Source organism: Oncorhynchus mykiss, chromosome 12 (assembly GCF_057628025.1).
Source record: "Oncorhynchus mykiss isolate SJ-2025 chromosome 12, ASM5762802v1, whole genome shotgun sequence".
Taxonomy (NCBI): Eukaryota; Metazoa; Chordata; class Actinopteri; order Salmoniformes; family Salmonidae; genus Oncorhynchus; species Oncorhynchus mykiss.
This window is the reverse complement of record NC_143033.1, coordinates 14,237,354-14,262,260: the sequence shown is the minus strand read 5'-3', so window position 1 is coordinate 14,262,260 and position 24,907 is coordinate 14,237,354. Positions and strand designations below refer to the sequence as shown.

At 41.2% G+C, this 24,907-nt stretch overlaps 1 protein-coding gene across 1 annotated transcript; it reads left to right on the top strand.

The window, feature by feature from the left end:
* Positions 1-83: 83 nt before the first annotated feature.
* On the top strand, positions 84-24,251 carry LOC118937626 (uncharacterized). The gene is given in 5 exon segments (XM_036936973.2): positions 84-221; positions 594-875; positions 877-969; positions 21,268-21,394; positions 21,844-24,251. Coding segments are annotated over 4 exon segments (822 nt in total). The 5' UTR covers positions 84-221; positions 594-600; the 3' UTR covers positions 22,171-24,251.
* The last annotated feature ends 656 nt before the right edge of the window (positions 24,252-24,907 follow it).

Here is a 24,907-nt window from a genome sequence, read left to right as displayed (position 1 = left end):
ATTAATTTGTGTGCTCTCAAAGGGGTGAGGTTGTGCACAACGTCATTAAATGGCGCCTTTGTTTTGCAATCTTGCGGCTAGCAGCTAGCTCACCGGAGTACTGTGTACCGAAGTATTTTAACGAAATTTTAGATGTCTATTGACGTACTATATGTACAGTAATCACCAGACGTGGAGTAGTTGAACTGTTCGCTGTCAGGCGAAAGTTTCTACCGAATAGGGTAAGTTAAACGTCTGATACAAACACGTTAGCTCTATGGCAAAGGCTCATGGCAAATCCATATTGTAAAGCGAGCATAAACATCATACAAACAACTGTATTTTATAGTTTGTCTTTAGTCATCTAGTTCGATCCCTTGCCAATAATAGTTAGCTGAATTGCTAACGTCAACTAGCTTGCTAGCGAATGTTTCTGGCTAAACAATGCAGTGACAAGTAGGTTATGATAGCAAAATGTATAACTTGTGGTTAGGCTACTTGATAGCTATTTTTATTTTCATAGGAATTTATCAGTATTTATTCTTGTTTTGGGTCACATTATTTTGTCAAAGGCTTTGTGAGTGTATTACTAAAATGTGTGCTCTCTCTCTTAGGAGACCCATGGAGTCTGCAGTGGAGAGTTCCCCCATTGTTACAAACAAAGGCATCACACTGCCTGAAGTGGAGAGTGCGTCCATTGTTTCAGAAAGCGAGAAACCTATTCTCTCTGCAGTAGAGACAGTGGAGAGTCCCTCAACCATTTCAGAAAACAAGGAACTTACACCTTCAGCAGTGAAGGACAAGGATGTCTCCATAGTTTCAGAATGCAAGAAAACTACCCCCTGTGCAGTGGAGACTAACTACAATGAGGATGTCACCATTGTTTCAGAAAGCACCTTCAGCAGTGGAGAATGCCTCTATCATTTCAGAAAGTTTGTCACATGAGGGCCATCGCCTGTGGATCGGTAACATCGATCCCAAAATCACAGAGTGAGTGAATCCCTGTAGCCCATGAATTCTGGGCTCACTCTCAATTAGTCTTTCTAATTGTCATTTACATCATTGTCCTTGCATTCTATCTCCTCACATCCTTGTACAATGCGTTTTTGAAAAGGTGAGGAGAGAGGATGTGAAGAATCAAGAAAATATTGATTGAGACGGAGCAGGTCTTGCTTCTTACTCCTCCCAGCCCAGTGGAGTGGCTGCTGTGACTAGCCTGTATGATTGATTAGCTATGTGTCTGTGAGGGCTGGAGAATGAGCAGATGACGTTGGGCGTGTGAAAGAGAGGCACTCGGGCATGGCGACCTGTTCTGCTGAGGGGCTGCCATCATTTTTCACTCATCTGGCCTGTTTACTCTGTCAACCTGTAGCTCGCTGGCTGCTCTCTTTTGTTCAGGAGCAGGGTAGAGGAGGTGTGTGGAGGGGCAGCACAAGGTGGGATTGGCTGGTGGGCTCCTGGAAAATGTACAGCTTGCTTGGGCTGGTATCTAGACAGGCGTTTCCTTCCAAACTACCTTCTGTTTTTCTTTAAATAACCTGGTGTACCTCCCCAATGGCAACCTATTCCCATAGTGCTCTAGACAAAAGTAGTGCACTGGATTGGGAATAGGGTACCATTTGAGATGCATGCTGCCTGGTAGAAGAAAAACAACAGAATATGCCCACAGGCTGGTGATTGGTAAGATTCATTAGTTCACATGCACCCAGTGTTTGTTGTAGCAAGACCCACTTCAGGGCTCTCCCTCAGAAAATTAGCATACAGGCATATATATATGTATATGTCCGTCCGTCTGTCTGTCTGGAGCCCAAATAAGTAGGTAATTGAGATGTGAGTTAAAAAGCTGTGCTGTAATTTCTTATTTTTTCCCCTAATGTATATTCTCTGCCAGAGATTGATTGTGGTGGTGATAAGGAGATGGGTAGGGGCTTAGTCTGCCTCCCAGATCTGTGGTGGGCCCTGGTTAAATATAGGGTGCCATTTGGGACAAAGACTCAGAGCCATTGATCACTCATTTCTCTAAGGAAAGTCCAAACTGGAAGATTCCCCCAGGGCTTCTGGAGCTACAGTAGCACTAAGAAACCTGGCAGGAAATGTTAACTCTTTTAAAACCACCACATGGTTCCTACAACTGCTGCTAAGCTATGTTCTCTCTCTCTGTTTCTCTCTCTCTCTCTGTTTCTCTCTCTACCTCTCTGTTTCTCTCTCTACCTCTCTGTTTCTCTCTCTACCTCTGTTTCTCTCTCTACCTCTGTTTCTCTCTCTACCTCTCTGTTTCTCTCTCTACCTCGCTGTTTCTCTCGCTACCTCTCTGTTTCTCTCGCTACCTCTCTGTTTCTCTCGCTACCTCTCTGTTTCTCTCGCTACCTCTCTGTTTCTCTCTCTCTCTGTTTCTCTCTCTCTCTGTTTCTCTCTCTACCTCTGTTTCTCTCTCTACCTCTCTGTTTCTCTCGCTACCTCTCTGTCTCTCGCTACCCCTCTGTTTCTCTTGCTACCCCTCTGTTTCTCTCTCTACCTCTGTTTCTCTCTTTATGCAAAAAAATATTTATTCTCTCTTGTTATTTTCCATGTGAATGAATCCAGGTCTTAATGATGTCAAACCCTCAGCACCATCACCAGTCATGCTCCCAAGCCCTCCAGATCTCTTAAATGATCGAGTCTCGGACACAATGCTGAGAGATTGCTACATTTCCCCTTTTCTCCTTGTTTTTGGAGAAACTAAGAGTGGTGGAAAAGCTCAGTTGGGAGATCATCTTAGTTTTACTAGTATCATTCCCAGGTCGCAGTCTGCATTCTGTCCACACCTTTGAATGACATGGGCTGCATTTCATCCAGGTGTGCTACCTCCCGCTATCTCAGATAGGTGCATCACGATAGCATACAGGGCACTACAGTGTGACCATTTTACTCGCATATGTGTCTAACTGTTTTGCTGTGCGACCTGGAATTATAATTTAGGAGCACCAGTGCACCCAGATCATAATGGTTGCAATGATTACTTCACTGTACTGCAGCCCCTGAGTGCCATGGAGAATACACTGAGCTCAGATTCATGACTGTTTCACCATTACTATAAAGAAAACGGCTTGTTACCTGCTCATAAATATCTTTGTGCTTCTGCATTTTTCAACTTAAAGGAAAATTACACCCAAAATCTATATTATATTTTTTTCATTTGTCCAATGTTTTGCTTGTCAACAATCACGTTTTCAAAATATGTAACCTTTAAAAATTATCCCTGGATGATGCATTTTGCATCATATTTTTTTTTATTTTACCTTTATTTTACTAGGCAAGTCAGTTAAGAACAAATTCTTATTTTCAATGACGGCCTAGGAACAGTGGGTTAACTGCCTGTTCAGGGGCAGAACGACAGATTTGTACCTTGTCAGCTCGGGGGTTTGAACTTGCAACCTTCCAGTTACTAGTCCAACGCTCTAACCACTAGGCTACCCTGCCGCCCCATATGAGGCAAAATACATCAGACAGGGATGATTTCTGTATTTTGAAAGTTACATATGCTGAAAACTTGATTGCTGACAAGCAAAATATTTTGGGATTATGTCAACAATGGACTAATGAAACAAATTCCAAAACCTAGTTTTGGGTTGTGAAAAAGGTCATTTGTTTTTGGAGAGGAAGCTGGGCTGTTGAGCAGCAGATCTGATACTATATGAAACATGTTGTGCAGCGGTCTCCAGCCACCGGCTGCCTTAGCTAAAGCAGTGTGTCTTTACAGATGGTGTCAGTCAACAGGTGACAGAAACAATGAAGAGACCGTTCAACAACATCAACACCCCGAGCCGCCTGCTCGACCCGCATGCCCAGGCAGGTTTCCCTCACACACACACAGACGACTCCACCCACTCCATTCACACAATGAGAGGGGCTGCTGCTGCAGTCTTGATTAGGCGCTGACATGTTGACCTGTCTGTCCATGCTCCATTGGGGCCCATTCACGACCAGTGATGGATCCAGCATGTGCTGTCTGAGCTGCAGGTTGTTTGTGGTACTAGACTGGGGGGTCTACAGACTGGACACAGGGCCATGCCCACACTGTGGATGCGGAAAAGATGGAAGGAAGGACCTGGCTGGGAGACATCACTGCCCTCTTTAACTTACCCTTTACCAGGAAAGACCAGCTTGGAAAGACTGCCTCTTTTACCTCATGTCCACATGAGAGAACCATGAAACATGACCTCTGGGTCATGAGAGAACCATGAAACATGACCTCTGGGTCATGAGATAACCATGAAACATGACCTCTGGGTCATGTCAGACATTGGACCAGTGTAACGGATGGCTCACCAATCAAACGGATGTTTCGTTCTATCCTTGTCTTGCTTTTCCCCCTGTTTCTTTCTGGTGCCCAGTTTGAGAGTGAGTATTCAGATCCTCCCTTAATGACTCACTCCTCAGTCCTCAAATAGATGGCCTTAGAGTGGAGGACTTGCAAGTGCTGGGTCCTTTGTTGTTCTTTAGACATTTAACAGATGTCTTGCTTGGCTCAGCTTCATGCTTTCACAGAAGAGCACCCTCAAGCAAGGAAATCACTCTTCCCCTCAGCGAACCTTTCCTCCCTTCCACCTCCCCCTACCACCTCCTCCTCCTGCCGACCGGCACGCTTTATAGCCCCCAGGAGAAGTGCATTGTGGTCTTGTTAAAGGCCAGAAGTGGTGTGTCCCCTCCCGTGGTCCTTCCCGGTGTATCAGTCCACTATCAATTCCTCAATCTGTGCGAGCAGGTCGCAGGAAGACCCACCATTCCAGCCTGCAGAGGGTGGAGTCTGGGAAAGTGAGAAATTCTCCTTGGAGAGAAATCTCCAGGGAGGCCAAGGGAAGACATTAGTACATGCAGGGCTGTGGCCCAAATGGCATCCTATTCCTTATATAGTGCACTACTTTTGACCAGAGTGGTCCCTGGACAAAGGTAGTGCACTATATAGTGAACCATTTGGGATGCAGCCCAGGACTCCCCCTCCTAGGCTACATACCTTTCTAGGATTAAATATAACGGTGCTGGACAAAAACTATAAAAGTAACTTTGGCCCTAGCTTCTCAACATAATTCCCAGGCCGTCTCTCTGTGACTATCAAAGAAACTAAGTGATTAGTCTTCAAAAAGGAACATGTTGTGACATATCCCACTTTGGTTCTAAGCTTGAGATCAATAAATACCTGATGTTAGACCTAGGCTAATGTTAGACTTAGGCAAATGCCTGACCTGAGGCTCTATTGCACTGTGAGGAATTCAACATCTGCCAATGTACAGGGACCTGCCAAAATAATGGAAACACTTGAGTAAATGAGGGATACAAAGTGTATTGAAAGTGTATTCCACACAGGTGTGGCTCCTGAGTCAATTAATATCCCATTAGGGCCATGTATGAAAATGCTGGGCAGGCCATTGTTTTGGCTACCATGGCTATGCCCACATGTTCACAGGGCACAAGTGGTAAGTGAATGGTTTGATGAGCAGAAAAACTCTGTAAGCCATGGCCGTCACAGTCACCACATCTCACACCAGTTGAACACTTATTTGAGATTCTGGAGCAGCACCTGAGACAGAGTTTTCCATCAACAAAACACCAAATTATGGAATTTCTTGTGGAAGAATGTTGTTGCGTCCATCCAATTGAGTTCCAGACACGTGTAGAATCTATGTCAAGGGGCATAGAAGCTATTCTGGCTCATGGTGTCCCAACACCCTATTAAGACACTTGTTAGTTGTTTCCTTTATTTTGGCAGTTAGGCTACCTGTGGCTTAATGTCTTGCTTCCAACATACCTGTGATGACTATCAGCTGTTTGTACAACCGCACTCATCTGCCATCGCCCGTATATATGTGATAGGGTAGTTAAGAGAAGGCAGGATGTATATAGTATATATGTGATAGGTTAGTTAAGAGAAGGCAGGATGTATATATGTGATAGGTTAGTTAAGAGAAGGCAGGATGTATATATGTGATAGGTTAGTTAAGAGAAGGCAGGATGTATATAGTATATATGTGATAGGTTAGTTAAGAGAAGGCAGGATGTATATAGTATATATGTGATAGGTTAGTTAAGAGAAGGCAGGATGTATATAGTATATATGTGATAGGTTAGTTAAGAGAAGGCAGGATGTATATATGTGATAGGTTAGTTAAGAGAAGGCAGGATGTATATATGTGATAGGTTAGTTAAGAGGAGGCAGGATGTATATAGTATATATGTGATAGGTTAGTTAAGAGAAGGCAGGATGTATATAGTATATATGTGATAGGTTAGTTAAGAGAAGGCAGGATGTATATAGTATATATGTGATAGGTTAGTTAAGAGGAGGCAGGATGTATATAGTATATATGTGATAGGTTAGTTAAGAGAAGGCAGGATGTATATATGTGATAGGTTAGTTAAGAGAAGGCAGGATGTATATATGTGATATGTTAGTTAAGAGAAGGCAGGATGTATATATGTGATAGGTTAGTTAAGAGGAGGCAGGATGTATATAGTATATATGTGATAGGTTAGTTAAGAGAAGGCAGGATGTATATAGTATATATGTGATAGGTTAGTTAAGAGAAGGCAGGATGTATATAGTATATATGTGATAGGTTAGTTAAGAGAAGGCAGGATGTATATAGTATATATGTGATAGGTTAGTTAAGAGAAGGCAGGATGTATATAGTATATATGTGATAGGTTAGTTAAGAGAAGGCAGGATGTATATAGTATATATGTGATAGGTTAGTTAAGAGAAGGCAGGATGTATATAGTATATATGTGATAGGTTAGTTAAGAGAAGGCAGGATGTATATAGTATATATGTGATAGGTTAGTTAAGAGAAGGCAGGATGTATATAGTATATATGTGATAGGTTAGTTAAGAGAAGGCAGGATGTATATAGTATATATGTGATAGGTTAGTTAAGAGAAGGCAGGATGTATATATGTGATAGGTTAGTTAAGAGAAGGCAGGATGTATATAGTATATATGTGATAGGTTAGTTAAGAGAAGGCAGGATGTATATATGTGATAGGTTAGTTAAGAGAAGGCAGGATGTATATATGTGATAGGGTAGTTAAGAGAAGGCAGGATGTATATATGTGATAGGTTAGTTAAGAGAAGGCAGGATGTATATATGTGATAGGTTAGTTAAGAGAAGGCAGGATGTATATAGTATATATGTGATAGGTTAGTTAAGAGAAGGCAGGATGTATATAGTATATATGTGATAGGTTAGTTAAGAGAAGGCAGGATGTATATAGTATATATGTGATAGGTTAGTTAAGAGAAGGCAGGATGTATATAGTATATATGTGATAGGGTAGTTAAGAGAAGGCAGGATGTATATAGTATATATGTGATAGGTTAGTTAAGAGGAGGCAGGATGTATATAGTATATATGTGATAGGGTAGTTAAGAGAAGGCAGGATGTATATATGTGATAGGTTAGTTAAGAGAAGGAAGGACGTATATATGTGATAGGTTAGTTAAGAGAAGGCAGGATGTATATAGTATATATGTGATAGGTTAGTTAAGAGAAGGCAGGACGTATATATGTGATAGGGTAGTTAAGAGAAGGCAGGATGTATATATGTGATAGGTTAGTTAAGAGAAGGCAGGATGTATATAGTATATATGTGATAGGTTAGTTAAGAGAAGGCAGGATGTATATAGTATATATGTGATAGGTTAGTTAAGAGAAGGCAGGATGTATATAGTATATATGTGATAGGTTAGTTAAGAGGAGGCAGGATGTATATAGTATATATGTGATAGGTTAGTTAAGAGAAGGCAGGACGTATATATGTGATAGGTTAGTTAAGAGAAGGCAGGATGTATATAGTATATATGTGATAGGTTAGTTAAGAGAAGGCAGGATGTATATAGTATATATGTGATAGGTTAGTTAAGAGGAGGCAGGACGTATATAGTATATATGTGATAGGTTAGTTAAGAGAAGGCAGGATGTATATAGTATATATGTGATAGGTTAGTTAAGAGAAGGCAGGATGTATATAGTATATATGTGATAGGTTAGTTAAGAGGAGGCAGGATGTATATAGTATATATGTGATAGGTTAGTTAAGAGAAGGCAGGACGTATATATGTGATAGGTTAGTTAAGAGAAGGCAGGATGTATATAGTATATATGTGATAGGTTAGTTAAGAGAAGGCAGGATGTATATATGTGATAGGTTAGTTAAGAGAAGGCAGGATGTATATATGTGATAGGTTAGTTAAGAGAAGGCAGGATGTATTTATGTGATAGGTTAGTTAAGAGAAGGCAGGATGTATATAGTATATATGTGATAGGTTAGTTAAGAGAAGGCAGGATGTATATATGTGATAGGTTAGTTAAGAGAAGGCAGGATGTATATATGTGATAGGTTAGTTAAGAGAAGGCAGGATGTATATAGTATATATGTGATAGGTTAGTTAAGAGAAGGCAGGATGTATATAGTATATATGTGATAGGTTAGTTAAGAGAAGGCAGGATGTATATAGTATATATGTGATAGGTTAGTTAAGAGGAGGCAGGATGTATATAGTATATATGTGATAGGTTAGTTAAGAGAAGGCAGGACGTATATATGTGATAGGTTAGTTAAGAGAAGGCAGGATGTATATATGTGATAGGTTAGTTAAGAGAAGGCAGGACGTATATATGTGATAGGTTAGTTAAGAGAAGGCAGGATGTATATATGTGATAGGTTAGTTAAGAGAAGGCAGGATGTATATAGTATATATGTGATAGGTTAGTTAAGAGAAGGCAGGATGTATATAGTATATATGTGATAGGTTAGTTAAGAGAAGGCAGGATGTATATAGTATATATGTGATAGGTTAGTTAAGAGAAGGCAGGATGTATATAGTATATATGTGATAGGTTAGTTAAGAGGAGGCAGGATGTATATAGTATATATGTGATAGGTTAGTTAAGAGAAGGCAGGATGTATATAGTATATATGTGATAGGTTAGTTAAGAGAAGGCAGGATGTATATAGTATATATGTGATAGGTTAGTTAAGAGAAGGCAGGACGTATATATGTGATAGGTTAGTTAAGAGAAGGCAGGATGTATATAGTATATATGTGATAGGTTAGTTAAGAGAAGGCAGGATGTATATAGTATATATGTGATAGGTTAGTTAAGAGAAGGCAGGATGTATATAGTATATATGTGATAGGTTAGTTAAGAGAAGGCAGGATGTATATATGTGATAGGTTAGTTAAGAGAAGGCAGGATGTATATATGTGATAGGTTAGTTAAGAGAAGGCAGGATGTATTTATGTGATAGGTTAGTTAAGAGAAGGCAGGATGTATATAGTATATATGTGATAGGTTAGTTAAGAGAAGGCAGGATGTATATATGTGATAGGTTAGTTAAGAGAAGGCAGGACGTATATAGTATATATGTGATAGGTTAGTTAAGAGAAGGAAGGACGTATATATGTGATAGGTTAGTTAAGAGAAGGCAGGATGTATATAGTATATATGTGATAGGTTAGTTAAGAGAAGGCAGGATGTATATATGTGATAGGTTAGTTAAGAGAAGGCAGGATGTATATATGTGATAGGTTAGTTAAGAGAAGGCAGGATGTATATAGTATATATGTGATAGGTTAGTTAAGAGAAGGCAGGATGTATATAGTATATATGTGATAGGTTAGTTAAGAGAAGGCAGGATGTATATAGTATATATGTGATAGGTTAGTTAAGAGGAGGCAGGATGTATATAGTATATATGTGATAGGTTAGTTAAGAGAAGGCAGGACGTATATATGTGATAGGTTAGTTAAGAGAAGGCAGGATGTATATATGTGATAGGTTAGTTAAGAGGAGGCAGGATGTATATAGTATATATGTGATAGGTTAGTTAAGAGAAGGCAGGACGTATATATGTGATAGGTTAGTTAAGAGAAGGCAGGATGTATATATGTGATAGGTTAGTTAAGAGAAGGCAGGATGTATATATGTGATAGGTTAGTTAAGAGAAGGCAGGATGTATATAGTATATATGTGATAGGTTAGTTAAGAGGAGGCAGGATGTATATATGTGATAGGGTAGTTAAGAGAAGGCAGGATGTATATATGTGATAGGTTAGTTAAGAGAAGGCAGGATGTATATAGTATATATGTGATAGGTTAGTTAAGAGGAGGCAGGATGTATATAGTATATATGTGATAGGGTAGTTAAGAGAAGGCAGGATGTATATAGTATATATGTGATAGGTTAGTTAAGAGAAGGCAGGATGTATATAGTATATATGTGATAGGTTAGTTAAGAGAAGGCAGGATGTATATAGTATATATGTGATAGGTTAGTTAAGAGAAGGCAGGATGTATATAGTATATATGTGATAGGTTAGTTAAGAGAAGGAAGGACGTATATATGTGATAGGTTAGTTAAGAGAAGGCAGGATGTATATATGTGATAGGTTAGTTAAGAGAAGGCAGGATGTATATAGTATATATGTGATAGGTTAGTTAAGAGAAGGAAGGACGTATATATGTGATAGGTTAGTTAAGAGAAGGCAGGATGTATATAGTATATATGTGATAGGTTAGTTAAGAGAAGGAAGGACGTATATATGTGATAGGTTAGTTAAGAGAAGGCAGGATGTATATAGTATATATGTGATAGGTTAGTTAAGAGAAGGAAGGACGTATATATGTGATAGGTTAGTTAAGAGAAGGCAGGATGTATATATGTGATAGGTTAGTTAAGAGAAGGCAGGATGTATTTATGTGATAGGTTAGTTAAGAGAAGGCAGGATGTATATAGTATATATGTGATAGGGTAGTTAAGAGGAGGCAGGACGTATATAGTATATATGTGATAGGTTAGTTAAGAGAAGGCAGGATGTATATATGTGATAGGTTAGTTAAGAGAAGGCAGGATGTATATAGTATATATGTGATAGGTTAGTTAAGAGAAGGCAGGATGTATATATGTGATAGGTTAGTTAAGAGAAGGCAGGATGTATATATGTGATAGGTTAGTTAAGAGAAGGCAGGATGTATATAGTATATATGTGATAGGTTAGTTAAGAGAAGGCAGGATGTATATAGTATATATGTGATAGGTTAGTTAAGAGAAGGCAGGACGTATATATGTGATAGGTTAGTTAAGAGAAGGCAGGACGTATATATGTGATAGGTTAGTTAAGAGAAGGCAGGACGTATATATGTGATAGGTTAGTTAAGAGAAGGCAGGATGTATATAGTATATATGTGATAGGGTAGTTAAGAGAAGGCAGGATGTATATAGTATATATGTGATAGGTTAGTTAAGAGGAGGCAGGATGTATATAGTATATATGTGATAGGTTAGTTAAGAGAAGGCAGGATGTATATATGTGATAGGGTAGTTAAGAGAAGGCAGGATGTATATATGTGATAGGTTAGTTAAGAGAAGGCAGGATGTATATAGTATATATGTGATAGGTTAGTTAAGAGAAGGCAGGATGTATATAGTATATATGTGATAGGTTAGTTAAGAGAAGGCAGGATGTATATAGTATATATGTGATAGGTTAGTTAAGAGGAGGCAGGATGTATTTATGTGATAGGGTAGTTAAGAGAAGGCAGGACGTATATATGTGATAGGTTAGTTAAGAGAAGGCAGGATGTATATATGTGATAGGTTAGTTAAGAGGAGGCAGGATGTATATATGTGATAGGGTAGTTAAGAGAAGGCAGGATGTATATATGTGATAGGTTAGTTAAGAGAAGGCAGGATGTATATAGTATATATGTGATAGGTTAGTTAAGAGAAGGCAGGATGTATATAGTATATATGTGATAGGTTAGTTAAGAGAAGGCAGGATGTATATAGTATATATGTGATAGGTTAGTTAAGAGAAGGCAGGATGTATATAGTATATATGTGATAGGTTAGTTAAGAGAAGGCAGGATGTATATAGTATATATGTGATAGGTTAGTTAAGAGGAGGCAGGATGTATATAGTATATATGTGATAGGGTAGTTAAGAGAAGGCAGGATGTATATATGTGATAGGTTAGTTAAGAGAAGGAAGGACGTATATATGTGATAGGTTAGTTAAGAGAAGGCAGGATGTATATAGTATATATGTGATAGGTTAGTTAAGAGAAGGCAGGATGTATATATGTGATAGGTTAGTTAAGAGAAGGCAGGATGTATATAGTATATATGTGATAGGTTAGTTAAGAGAAGGCAGGATGTATATATGTGATAGGTTAGTTAAGAGAAGGCAGGATGTATATAGTATATATGTGATAGGTTAGTTAAGAGAAGGCAGGATGTATATAGTATATATGTGATAGGTTAGTTAAGAGGAGGCAGGATGTATATAGTATATATGTGATAGGTTGGTTAAGAGAAGGCAGGATGTATATACAGTGCCTTGCGAAAGTATTCGGCCCCCTTGAACTTTGCGACCTTTTGCCACATTTCAGGCTTCAAACATAAAGATATAAAACTGTATTTTTTTGTGAAGAATCAACATCAAGTGGGACACAATCATGAAGTGGAATGACATTTATTGGATATTTCAAACTTTTTTAACAAATCAAAAACTGAAAAATTGGGCGTGCAAAATTATTCAGCCCCTTTACTTTCAGTGCAGCAAACTCTCTCCAGAAGTTCAGTGAGGATCTCTGAATGATCCAATGTTGACCTAAATGACTAATGATGATAAATACAATCCACCTGTGTGTAATCAAGTCTCCGTATAAATGCACCTGCACTGTGATAGGCTCAGAGCTCCGTTAAAAGCGCAGAGAGCATCATGAAGAACAAGGAAGGTTGCAAAGTTCAAGGGGGCCGAATACTTTCGCAAGGCACTGTATATGGTTTGGCATCATGCCAGATGCATGGTACCTTAGCGCGTGCTTTGTATTTATGCAACTTCAAATGTATAATGTACAGCTACTGTCGGTGTGAATTGAATACTAAAGTATATTCTTTTCTGTATTTTGCAGTTTCACAACATAAACGTTTACAATATATTCATTCAAGAAAAGTCACGCCTTGGGAGTTTTATTGAAGACTTAGTTGTTAGCTATCTGTCTAGTTTTGCATGGGAACGCAACTCAAGGGCAGAATAATATATGTGATAGGTTAGTTAAGAGAAGGCAGGACGATTTGACAGGTGGTGCAGGATTCTTTTTTTGCCTGGTTTTAAATATGTTTCTGCTTATAATATCCAACATTTTGGTAGACTATTTGTTAGTCAACTTGTGTTTAATTAGATACTGTAGATGCAGTGTCTCTTCTGTCATTATATGTTGACCTAGAAGACTAAATAAACCTTTATTCACCAGAATAATGACATGAATGTTTCAATCTAGTTGACATTGGTAAAGTTTTCCCTGTCATCTCTGCTTCTTTCTAGGAGCCAAGACTTCAAATTAAAAAATATTCAGTGCAAAACATGGAAATGACATCAGTTTGACCGGTTGTACGGAAATAGAAAGCTGTGTAAACGACCCAACATGTTTCTGATTAGATTTCAGTTCAGCTTGGATGCATATTTAATGTGGTTGAAGTACTATCAGTGTTTATGATGATAAATATAGCACCTCTACAGACGGTATCTAACTGACCATTCACATTCTCTCAAGATACTGAAATAAATAAATAATATTTCTCCACTCCTGTTCCCCAGTCAAAATGTAGCCTACATTTGGTGTATCATTTTAGTGCAAGAAATGTTTAATTCTGCAGGAGTTAATGTTAAGGCAATGTGAGAGGTTATAGACCTACAGTCAGAGTCCAGATTTCAGTTTCCATTTTACCCATCTGAACAGTAGGCTACAGTTCCCTTGACCTGTCATTGGCCTATTTGAAGTCCGATATTGTGACTGTTGAATTTGTATCGCACCTCACAATCATCACACATAACATAACCGTCACTGCTATCATCCTCTTACCACTTCACCAACTCTTTCCCAAATGTCTGTTCTGGCCCTCCCTTCTCTTTACTGACAAACCCTTAACCAACAATGCAGTTCAAGAAATAGAGTTAAGAAAATATTTACTAAATAAAGTCAAAAGTAACCCAATAAAATAACAAGGCTATATATAGGGGTACCGGTACCAAGTCAATGTGCTGGGGTACAGGTTAGTCGTGGTAATTTGTACATGTAGGTAGGGGTAAAGTGATAGATAATAAACAGCGAGTAGCAGCAGTGTAAAAACAAGGAGGGGGTCAATGTAAATAGTCTGGTGGCCATTTGATTAATTGTTCAGCAGTCTTATGGGGGTAGAAGCCTTTAAGGAGCCTTTTGGACCTAGACTTGGCATTCCAGTACCACTTGCCGTGCGGTAGCAGAGAGAGCAGTCTATGACTTGGGGGACTGGAGTCATTGACAATTGTTTGGGCCTTCCTCTGACACCGCCTTGTATATAGGTCCTGGATGGCAGGAAGCTTGGCCCCAGTGATGTACTGGGCCGTACGCACTACCCTCTGTAGCACCCTATGGTCGGATGCCGCCATACCAGATGGTGACGCAACCAGTCAGGATGGTCTCGATGGTGCAGCTGTAGAACTTTTTGAGGATCTGGGGAGCCATGCCAAATATTTTAGGGGGAAAAGGTGTTGTCGTGTCCTCTTCACGACTGTCGTGGTGTGTTTGGACCATGATAGTTTGTTGGAGATTTGGACAACAAGGAACTTGAAAATCTCAAGCCGCTCCACTACAGCCCTGTCGGTGTGAATGGAGATGTGTTCGGCCCTCCTTTTCCTGTAGTCCACAATCAGCTCCTTTGTCTTGCTCACATTAAGGGAGAGGTTGTTGTCCTGGCACCACACTGGCAGGTTTCTGACCTCCCTATAGGCTGTCTCATCGTTGTCGGTGATCAGGCGTCAGCAAACTTTATGATGATGTTGGAGTCGTGCTTAGCCACGCATTAGTGTGTCAACAGAGAGTACAGGAGGGGACTGAGCACGCACCCCTGAGGGACCCCCATGTTGAGGATCAGCGTGGCAGATGTGTTGTTACCTACCCTTACCACCTGGGGGCGGCCTGTCAGGAAGTCCAGGATCCAGTTGCAGAGGAAGGTGTTTAGTCCCAGGGTCCTTAGCTTAGTGATGAGCTTTGAGGGTACTATGGTGTTGAACGCTGAGCTGTAGTCAATGAACACCATTCTCACATAGGTGTTCCTTTTGTCCAGGTGGGAAAGGGAAGTGTGGAGTGCGATTGAGATTGCATGATCTGTTGGGGCAGTATGCGAATTGGAGTGGGTCTAGGTTTTCCAGGATGATGGTGTTGAAGTGAGCCATGACCAGCCTTTCAAAGCACTTCATGGCTACCGACGTGAGTGCTACAGAGCGGTAGTTATTTAGGTAGGTTACCTTCGCTTTCTTCAGCACAATGTGTGGTGGTGGTCTGCTTGAAACATGTAGGTATTACAGACTCGGTCAGGGAGAGGTTTAAAATATCACTGAAGACACCACTTACCAGTTGGTCTAGCAAAATAGTCCTGTAGCGTAGCATTCACAAGAATAATAAATGAATGATAGATGAGTGACAGATGAATGGTAGATTAATGATGGATTAATGACAGATTAATGATGGATTAATGATGCATTAATTATAGATTAATGTTAGATTAATGGATTTTTTTCAAGGCATTGCTATATTTTTATTCAATCCACACTATTTCCTGACCCACCCGCCCAGCTGATATAACCCCGAGGGCTGTTTGTGAGTCAACCCTTGCATCACAAATGACTATGACACAACGACTACCCGTTTTAGAGTGAGGATTCCATGAGAGATAATGAATATAAAGGTTATATTATGACTGTATGACAAGGTAACCTTTCTATTCATGATCTGGTCATGCCCAGTCTACGCTGGAGATGCTGTTATAATGACCCCCGTGAATGAGTAGCGTGCAGCACAGACTCATGACGTGCATGGACAGTGATATTTGGCTTGGACAACAGAGAAAATACACTCTCCTACGCACAGACTGCATGCTAGGCTGCCCACTGATACAGACAGTCGACATGGACATATGAAATTGTCTGCATCTTGCTCAGACTGCTCCTGCCCCATTTATATTACAGCTCGGACTAGACATACAGTATATCCTTTACTGTTTTCTTAACTTCTCTCTCTGTTCTAGGCTACTGTAGGGATGTTTGAGAGAACTCTCATAATCACTTCTACTTAAAGGGATAATCCACCCTGTAAACCACTACTTCCTATGATTAACAGTGTTAAACAATGTAAAATAACACTAATATGTGAAAATAAATATTTTTTTACAAATATTACATTTTGTTATATCAAGGATGCTAGAAAAATCGTTATGGAAATCTGTTGAGGCTCAAGTTGACAACCCACAATGTCTCTCTCTCTGGGCTGGCTAGCTCACTAGCTAGCAAACGTAGCTACACACAATAATATCAATGTCAGCATGTGAAGTCGCTAGTTGGCGGTAAAATTGCCGTAAACAAACTTCACTATCAATTTAGAAGTCTATCCCACTGAGTTCAGCTTGCAGTTGGTCTCTTGCCCAGAGCCAGTTCAGCTTGCAGTTGGTCTCTTGCCCAGAGCCAGTTCAGCTTGCAGTTGGTCTCTTGCCCAGAGCCAGTTCAGCTTGCAGTTGGTCTCTTGCCTAGAGCCAGTTCAGCTTACAGTTGGTCTCTTGCCTAGAGCCTGTTCAGCTTACAGTTGGTCTCTTGCCCAGAGCCAGTTCAGCTTGCAGTTGGTCTCTTGCCCAGAGCCAGTTCAGCTTGCAGTTGGTCTCTTGCCTAGAGCCAGTTCAGCTTACAGTTGGTCTCTTGCCTAGAGCCAGTTCAGCTTGCAGTTGGTCTCTTGCCCAGAGCCAGTTCAGCTTGCAGTTGGTCTCTTGCCCAGAGCCAGTTCAGCTTGCAGTTGGTCTCTTGCCCAGAGCCAGTTCAGCTTACAGTTGGTCTCTTGCCTAGAGCCAGTTCAGCTTACAGTTGGTCTCTTGCCTAGAGCCAGTTCAGCTTACAGTTGGTCTCTTGCCTAGAGCCAGTTCAGCTTACAGTTGGTCTCTTGCCCAGAGCCAGTTCAGCTTACAGTTGGTCTCTTGCCCAGAGCCAGTTCAGCTTACAGTTGGTCTCTTGCCCAGAGCCAGTTCAGCTTGCAGTTGGTCTCTTGCCTAGAGCCAGTTCAGCTTACAGTTGGTCTCTTATCCAGAGCCAGTTCAGCTTGCAGTTGGTCTCTTGCCTAGAGCCAGTTCAGCTTACAGTTGGTCTCTTATCCAGAGCCAGTTCAGCTTACAGTTGGTCTCTTATCCAGAGCCAGTTCAGCTTACAATTGGTCTCTTATCCAGAGCCAGTTCAGCTTACAGTTGGTCTCTTATCCAGAGCCAGTTCAGCTTACAGTTGGTCTCTTATCCAGAGCCAGTTCAGCTTACAGTTGGTCTCTTATCCAGAGCCAGTTCAGCTTACAGTTGGTCTCTTATCCAGAGCCAGTTCAGCTTACAGTTGGTCTCTTATCCAGAGCCAGTTCAGCTTACAGTTGGTCTCTTATCCAGAGCCAGTTCAGCTTACAGTTGGTCTCTTATCCAGAGCCAGTTCAGCTTACAGTTGGTCTCTTATCCAGAGCCAGTTCAGCTTACAGTTGGTCTCTTATCCAGAGCCAGTTCAGCTTACAGTTGGTCTCTTATCCAGAGCCAGTTCAGCTTACAGTTGGTCTCTTATCCAGAGCCAGTTCAGCTTACAGTTGGTCTCTTATCCAGAGCCAGTTCAGCTTACAGTTGGTCTCTTATCCAGAGCCAGTTCAGCTTACAGTTGGTCTCTTATCCAGAGCCAGTTCAGCTTACAGTTGGTCTCTTATCCAGAGCCAGTTCAGCTTACAGTTGGTCTCTTATCCAGAGCCAGTTCAGCTTACAGTTGGTCTCTTATCCAGAGCCAGTTCAGCTTACAGTTGGTCTCTTGCCCAGAGCCAGTTCAGCTTACAGTTGGTCTCTTGCCCAGAGCCAGTTCAGCTTACAGTTGGTCTCTTGCCCAGAGCCAGTTCAGCTTACAGTTGGTCTCTTATCCAGAGCCAGTTCAGCTTACAGTTGGTCTCTTGCCCAGAGCCAGTTCAGCTTACAGTTGGTCTCTTGCCCAGAGCCAGTTCAGCTTACAGTTGGTCTCTTGCCCAGAGCCAGTTCAGCTTACAGTTGGTCTCTTATCCAGAGCCAGTTCAGCTTACAGTTGGTCTCTTGCCCAGAGCGAGTGCAGCACTACGTTTTATTTCATCCACTGATACAACATAGGCTTTTGCCAAATTGACAGTTTCATGATTTTTATTTCTGGGGTATGGATTATCCCTTTAAACGTCAGTGTGTAGGCTATGTAGAATGTATGTACAGTCGTGGACAAAAGTTGAGAATGACACGAATATTAATTTTCACAAAGTCTGCTGCCTCAGTTTGTACGATGGCAATTTGCATATATTCCAGAATGTTATGAAGAGTAATCAGATGAATTGCAATTAATTGCAAAGTCCCTCTTTGCCATGCAAATGAACAGAATCCCCAAAAAACATTTCCACTGCATTTCAGCCCTGCCACAATAGGACCAGCTGACGTCATGTCAGTGTTTCTCTTGTTAACACAGGTGTGAGTGTTGACAAGGACAAGGCTGGAGATCACTCTGTCATGCTGATTGAGTATGAATAACAGACTGGAAGCTTCAAAAGGAGGGTGGTGCTTGGAATCATTGTTCTTCCTCTGTCAGCCATGGTTACCTGCAAGAAAACACGTGCCGTCATCATTGCTTTGCACAAAAAGGGCTTCAGAGGGAAGGATATTGCTGCCAGTAAGATTTCACCTAAATCAACCATTTATTGGATCATCAAGAACTTCAAGGAGAGCGGATCAGTTGTTGTGAAGAAGGCTTCAGGGCGCCCAAGAAAGTCCAGCAAGCACCAGGACCGTCTCCTAAAGTTAATTCAGCTGCAGGATCGGGGCACCACCAGTACAGAGCTTGCTCAGGAATGGCAGCAGGCAGGTGTGAGTGCATCTGCACGCACAGTGAGGCAAAGACTTTTGGAGGATGGCCTGGTGTCAAGAAGGGCAGCAAAGAAGCCACTTCTCTCCAGGAAAATTCTGCAAAAGGTACAGGGATTGGACTGCTGAGGACTGGGGTAAAGTCATTTTCCGATTGTTTGGGGCATCCGGAAAAAAGCTTGTCCGGAGAAGACAAGTTGAGTGCTACCATCAGTCGTGTGTCATGCCAACAGTCAAACATCCTGAGACCATTCATGCGTGGGGTTGCTTCTCAGCCAAGGGAGCGGACCCACTCACAATTTTGATTAAGAACACAGCCATGAGAGAGCAACTTCTCCCAACCATCCAGGAACAGTTTGGTGACGAACAATGCCTTTTCCAGCATGATGGAGCAACTTGCCATAAGGCAAAGTGATAACTAAGTGGCTTGGGGAACAAAACATCGATATGTTGGGTCCATGGCCAGGAAACTTCCCAGACCTTAATCCCATTGAGAACTTGTGGTCAATCCTCAAGAGGCGGGTGGACAAACAAACCCCACAAATTCTGACAAACTCCAAGCATTGATTATGCAAGAATTGGCTGCCATCAGTCAGGATGTGGCCCAGAAGTTAATTGACAGCATGCCAGGGCGGATTGCAGAGGTCTTGAAAAAGAAGGGTCAACACTGCAAATATTGACTCTTGGATCAACTTCATGTAATTGTCAATAAAAGCCTTTAACAGTTATGAAATGCTTGTAATTATACTTCAGTATTCCATAGTAACATCTGACAAAAATATCTGAAGACACTGAAGCAGCAAACTTTGGAAATTAATATTTGTGTCATTCTCAAAACTTTTGGCCGCGACTGTAGGCCGTAATCTTCTTACAATGTTGAGACTCTTCTGTCTGGAGGCACTCTGTATCACTGGTACAATTGGTAGCCATGTTTATGACTAATGAATCCAATTAGTCTATTGAGTCGTACAAGGCCGGGCTGGTCTAGTACAGCATGTGCCACTGTAGAGGACTCCTCCTAGCTTAACATGTTCACAATGAGGCTATAGTCTAGACCTTCTCACAGTCAGATGGTTAAACAATTAATATTTGATTCTTGCTATCTGGGATCCTTGGGATGTACCAACTCTGACGTTACCACATTGAAGTTGAAATGTTTAAGATAAGGGTTAAGGTTAGGGTTATGGTAGGGGTTAAGCTGAGGATTATGGTAAAGGTAGGGGTTAGGGTTATGGTAAGGGTAGGGGTTAGGGTTAAGTTTAGGGTTATGGTAAGGGTAGGGGTTAAGGTTATGGATGTCCGAACGGGATAGCACTAACCATTCATATTATTAATGGTTCCTGGATGTTAGTGAGAATGAATCCCATTGCTAATAACATAACATTTCCCACGAATTCTATAGGTTACAGCAGCATGGCAGCTAGCCTAATGCACGCATTAGTGGATGTTTTTCTTGAATTAGAGTCTGTTGGGAATTCAGGCTTCCTCTGTTTTATTTTGTCATTGTCCTGCTGCCGTATCCTCTGCATTGTGTGGATATAAGATTTACTGTGCCTAAAAAGGTGTTAAGAGACCTGTCATTCTAATCAGGGTCAGCTGACCGGGATGCCTAATATACTGTAGTTATGTTACATGGGTGGATGATGTATATGTTAAGAATAGAATAGCACTGTCTGTGACAAAGGAACATTAACCAATTATGTTCTCATGTTCTTAGTTGATAGTAGACATTCATAAGGGCATATAGGCCTGTATTGCGAATGACATTCATAAGGGCATATAGGCCTGTATTGCGAATGACATTCATAAGGGCATATAGGCCTGTATTGCGAATGACATTCATAAGGGCATATAGGCCTGTATTGAGAATGACATTCATAAGGGCATATAGGCCTGTATTGAGAATGACATTCATAAGGGCATATAGGCCTGTATTGAGAATGACATTCATAAGGCATATAGGCCTGTATTGAGAATGACATTCATGTGTTTGGAGATTACAAAATGGTACTTTAAAGTTACTTACTTTATCTAAGTACTTTGAAACAGCAAATCAAAACTGAGAGACAATATTTTTTGGGGGGGACATTTTAGTAATTTAGCAGATGCTCTTATCCAGACCGACTTACAGAGCAATTAGGGTTTAAGTGCCTTGCTCAAGGGCACATTGACCGATTTTTTTTTTTTTTTTTTTTTTTCTTTTTTTTTTTTCTTTTTTTCTTTTTTTTTCTCTCCCCAATTCACCTTGGGGGTTGGAACCAGCAAACGTTTGGTTACTGGCCCAATGCTCTAACCGCATTATTGTTTGTGTGTTTTTCTCCCTCCCTCCCTGTACAGGTACCACCTGGTGAAGCTGCTGGAGAGGTTTGGGAAAGTGAAACAGTTTGACTTCCTGTTCCACAAGTCTGGACCAATGGAGGGCCAGCCCCGAGGATACTGCTTTGTTAACTTACACACCAAAGAGGTACAACATTAAACCAACCATTTCACATCTTTCAATTCCAAGAAAAGATTAGCTCACGAACGTGAAAAGTTAGGGCTAGTCAAAAGCTATAGACGGCATAGACAAGAGGCACGATATAGCCGACCATTTCCCATCTCTCCCCGTGAAAATATTGTTTCAAACTTAATAGGGCTCCACCAACGGTAAGATGGAGATCTCTTGTTTAGTGTGATGGGAGGCAGTCCCCTGGGTGTTATTCAGAGGAACTCTATGTGTATTAGCCTCATACACACACACAGACACATCATCATCAGGCATTATTGTCTCTGTTGTCATCACTCTATGAAAAGGAATGATGATATAATGTTTTGTGTAAGAGGACTACAATGTAATGATACTGACCTTGTTTCGGATGGGGGAAATTATGATTTTCATGAGGATCAAACACGTACTCTTTTTCCAATCTCCAGGAAGCAGAGCGGGCGATCCATTGTCTAAATGGGAAGCTGGCCCTCTCCAAGAAGCTGGTGGTGCGCACAGGTAAAGGTAAGGGTCCCTCTCTGAAACCTCTTGCCTTTACACACACACACACACGCATACGCATGGCCAGTGATTCATTGTGGCTTCCTCAGTTAGGGTGCAAGGCTAGCCCAATACAGGTCATTAAGTTGTACAGAGTTAGCCTGTATGTTAGCGTCCTGCATGCAACTGTGTTTGCCTGTGGTCTGGTCAGTGGTGTGACTGTTTTTGGGTACTGCACTGTGGCAGCATCTAGGACATTAGCTGAAAGGCAGTAGTGTAGGACGTTAGCTGAAAGGCAGTAGTGTAGGACGTTAGCTGAAAGGCAGTAGTGTAGGACGTTAGCTGAAAGGCAGTAGTGTAGGACGTTAGCTGAAAGGCAGTAGTGTAGGACGTTAGCTGAAAGGCAGTAGTGTAGGACATTAGCTGAAAGGCAGTAGTGTAGGACGTTAGCTGAAAGGCAGTAGTGTAGGATGTTAGCTGAAAGGCAGTAGTGTAGGACGTTAGCTTAAAGGCAGTAGTGTAGGACATTAGCTGAAAGGCAGTAGTGTAGGACATTAGCTGAAAGGCAGTAGTGTAGGACATTAGCTGAAAGGCAGTAGTGTAGGACGTTAGCTGAAAGGCAGTAGTGTAGGACGTTAGCTGAAAGGCAGTAGTGTAGGACGTTAGCTGAAAGGCAGTAGTGTAGGACGTTAGCTGAAAGGCAGTAGTGTAGGACATTAGCTGAAAGGCAGTAGTGTAGGACATTAGCTGAAAGGCAGTAGTGTAGGACATTAGCTGAAAGGCAGTAGTGTAGGACATTAGCTGAAAGGCAGTAGTGTAGAACGTTAGCTGAAAGGCAGTAGTGTAGGACGTTAGCTGAAAGGCAGTAGTGTAGGACGTTAGCTGAAAGGCAGTAGTGTAGGACGTTAGCTGAAAGGCAGTAGTGTAGGACATTAGCTGAAAGGTAGTAGTGTAGATCATTAGCTGAAAGGCAGTCGTGTAGCCAGCCAGTCCGTCAGTACCTCCTAGGCCGGGCCAGGGGTGATCTCTTGGACTCCAGCGACCCTGGTCTTTCCCTAACAATAGACAGCTGCCGTGTGGACTAAGGAAATCCTGTATAGTCCCAAATCACACCCCTTCTGTGCACACCCTCTCCCCCGTCTCCCACTCCTTGGACAACAACAATTCTGTGTCCACACACACACACACACACACACACACACACACACACATAAGATAGATCAATCAAAAAAAGGAAAGTAACTGGTATGTTTCCATATTTATTTATCTTATTTTATCTTTATTGTTTCTGTACAGCACTTTGAGATATCAGCTGATGTACGAAGGGCTATATAAATACATTTGATTTGATTTTTGATTTGATTTAACTGGGCAAGTCAGTTAAGAACAAATTCTTATTTACAATGACGGCCTTGGAACAGTGGGTTAACTGCCTTGTTCAGGGGCAGAATTACAGATTTTTACCTTGTCAACTCGGGGATTCGATCTAGCAACCTTTCCGTTACTAGTCCAACGCGCTAACCACTAGGCTACCTGCCAACATGGCATCCATATGCCATCCACATGCCATCCATTTACCCTTCTAAAACTGACTATCCTACCGATCCTCAACTTCGGCGACCCACCACTGCGACCTGTATGCTCTAGTCGGCTGGCCCTCGCTACATATTTGTCGCCGCCATACCCACTGGCTCCCGGTCATCTATAAGTCTATGCTAGGTAAAGCTCCGCCTTATCTCAGCTCACTGGTCTTGATAACAACACCCACCCATAGCACGCGCTCCAGCAGGTATATCTCACTGGTCATCCCCAAAGCCAACACCTCCTTTGGCCGCCTTTCCTTCCAGTTCTCTGCTGCCAATGACTGGAACAAATTGCAAAAATCGCTGAAGCTGGAGACTTCTATTTCCTTCACTAACTTTAAACATCACATATCTGAGCAGCTAACCGTTCGCTGCAGCTGTACATAGCCCATCTAAATAGCCCACCCAATCTACCTACCTCATCCCCATATTGTTTTTATTTACTTTTCTGCTCATTTGCACACCAGTATTTAAACTTGCACATCTTCATCTGCTCATCTATCACTCCAGTGTTAAATTGTAATTACTTCGCTACTATGGCCTATTTATTGCCTTAACTCCTCACGCCATTTGCACACATTGTATATAGACTTTCTTTTTTTCCTATTGTGTTATTGTCTGTACACTTATTTATTCCATGTGTAACTCTGTGTTGTGGTTGTTGTGTCGCACTGCTTTGCTTTATCTTGGCCAGGTCGCAGTTGTAAATGAGAACTTGTTCTCAACTAGCTTACCTGGTTAAATAAAGGTGAAATAAAAAATTTAAAAATCCACATGCCGTCCATATTCCATCCATAAACCATCTATATACCATCCATATGCCATCTATATGCCATCTATATACCATCCATATACCATCTATATGCCATCCATAAACCATCTATATACCATCTATATACCATCTATATGCCATCTATATGCCATCTATATGCCATCTATATGCCATCCATATACCATCTATATACCATCTATATGCCATCCATAAACCATCTATATACCATCCATATACCATCCATATACCATCTATATGCCATCCATATACCATCTATATATCATCCATAAACCATCTATATACCATCCATATTCCATCCATATGCCATCTATATACCATCCATATGCCATCTATATACCATCTACAGTTGAAGTCGGAAGTTTACATACAGTCGTGGCCAAAAGTTTTGAGAATGACACAAATATTAATTTTCACAAAGTCTGCTTCCTCAGTTTGTATGATGGCAATTTGCATATACTCCAGAATGTTATGAAGAGTGATCAGATGAATTGCAATTAATTGCAAAGTCCCTCTTTGCCATGCAACTGAACCGAATCCCCCAAAAACATTTCCACTGCATTTCAGCCCTGCCACAAAAGGACAGGCTGACATCATGTCAGTGATTCTTTCGTTAACACAGATGTGAGTGTTGACGAG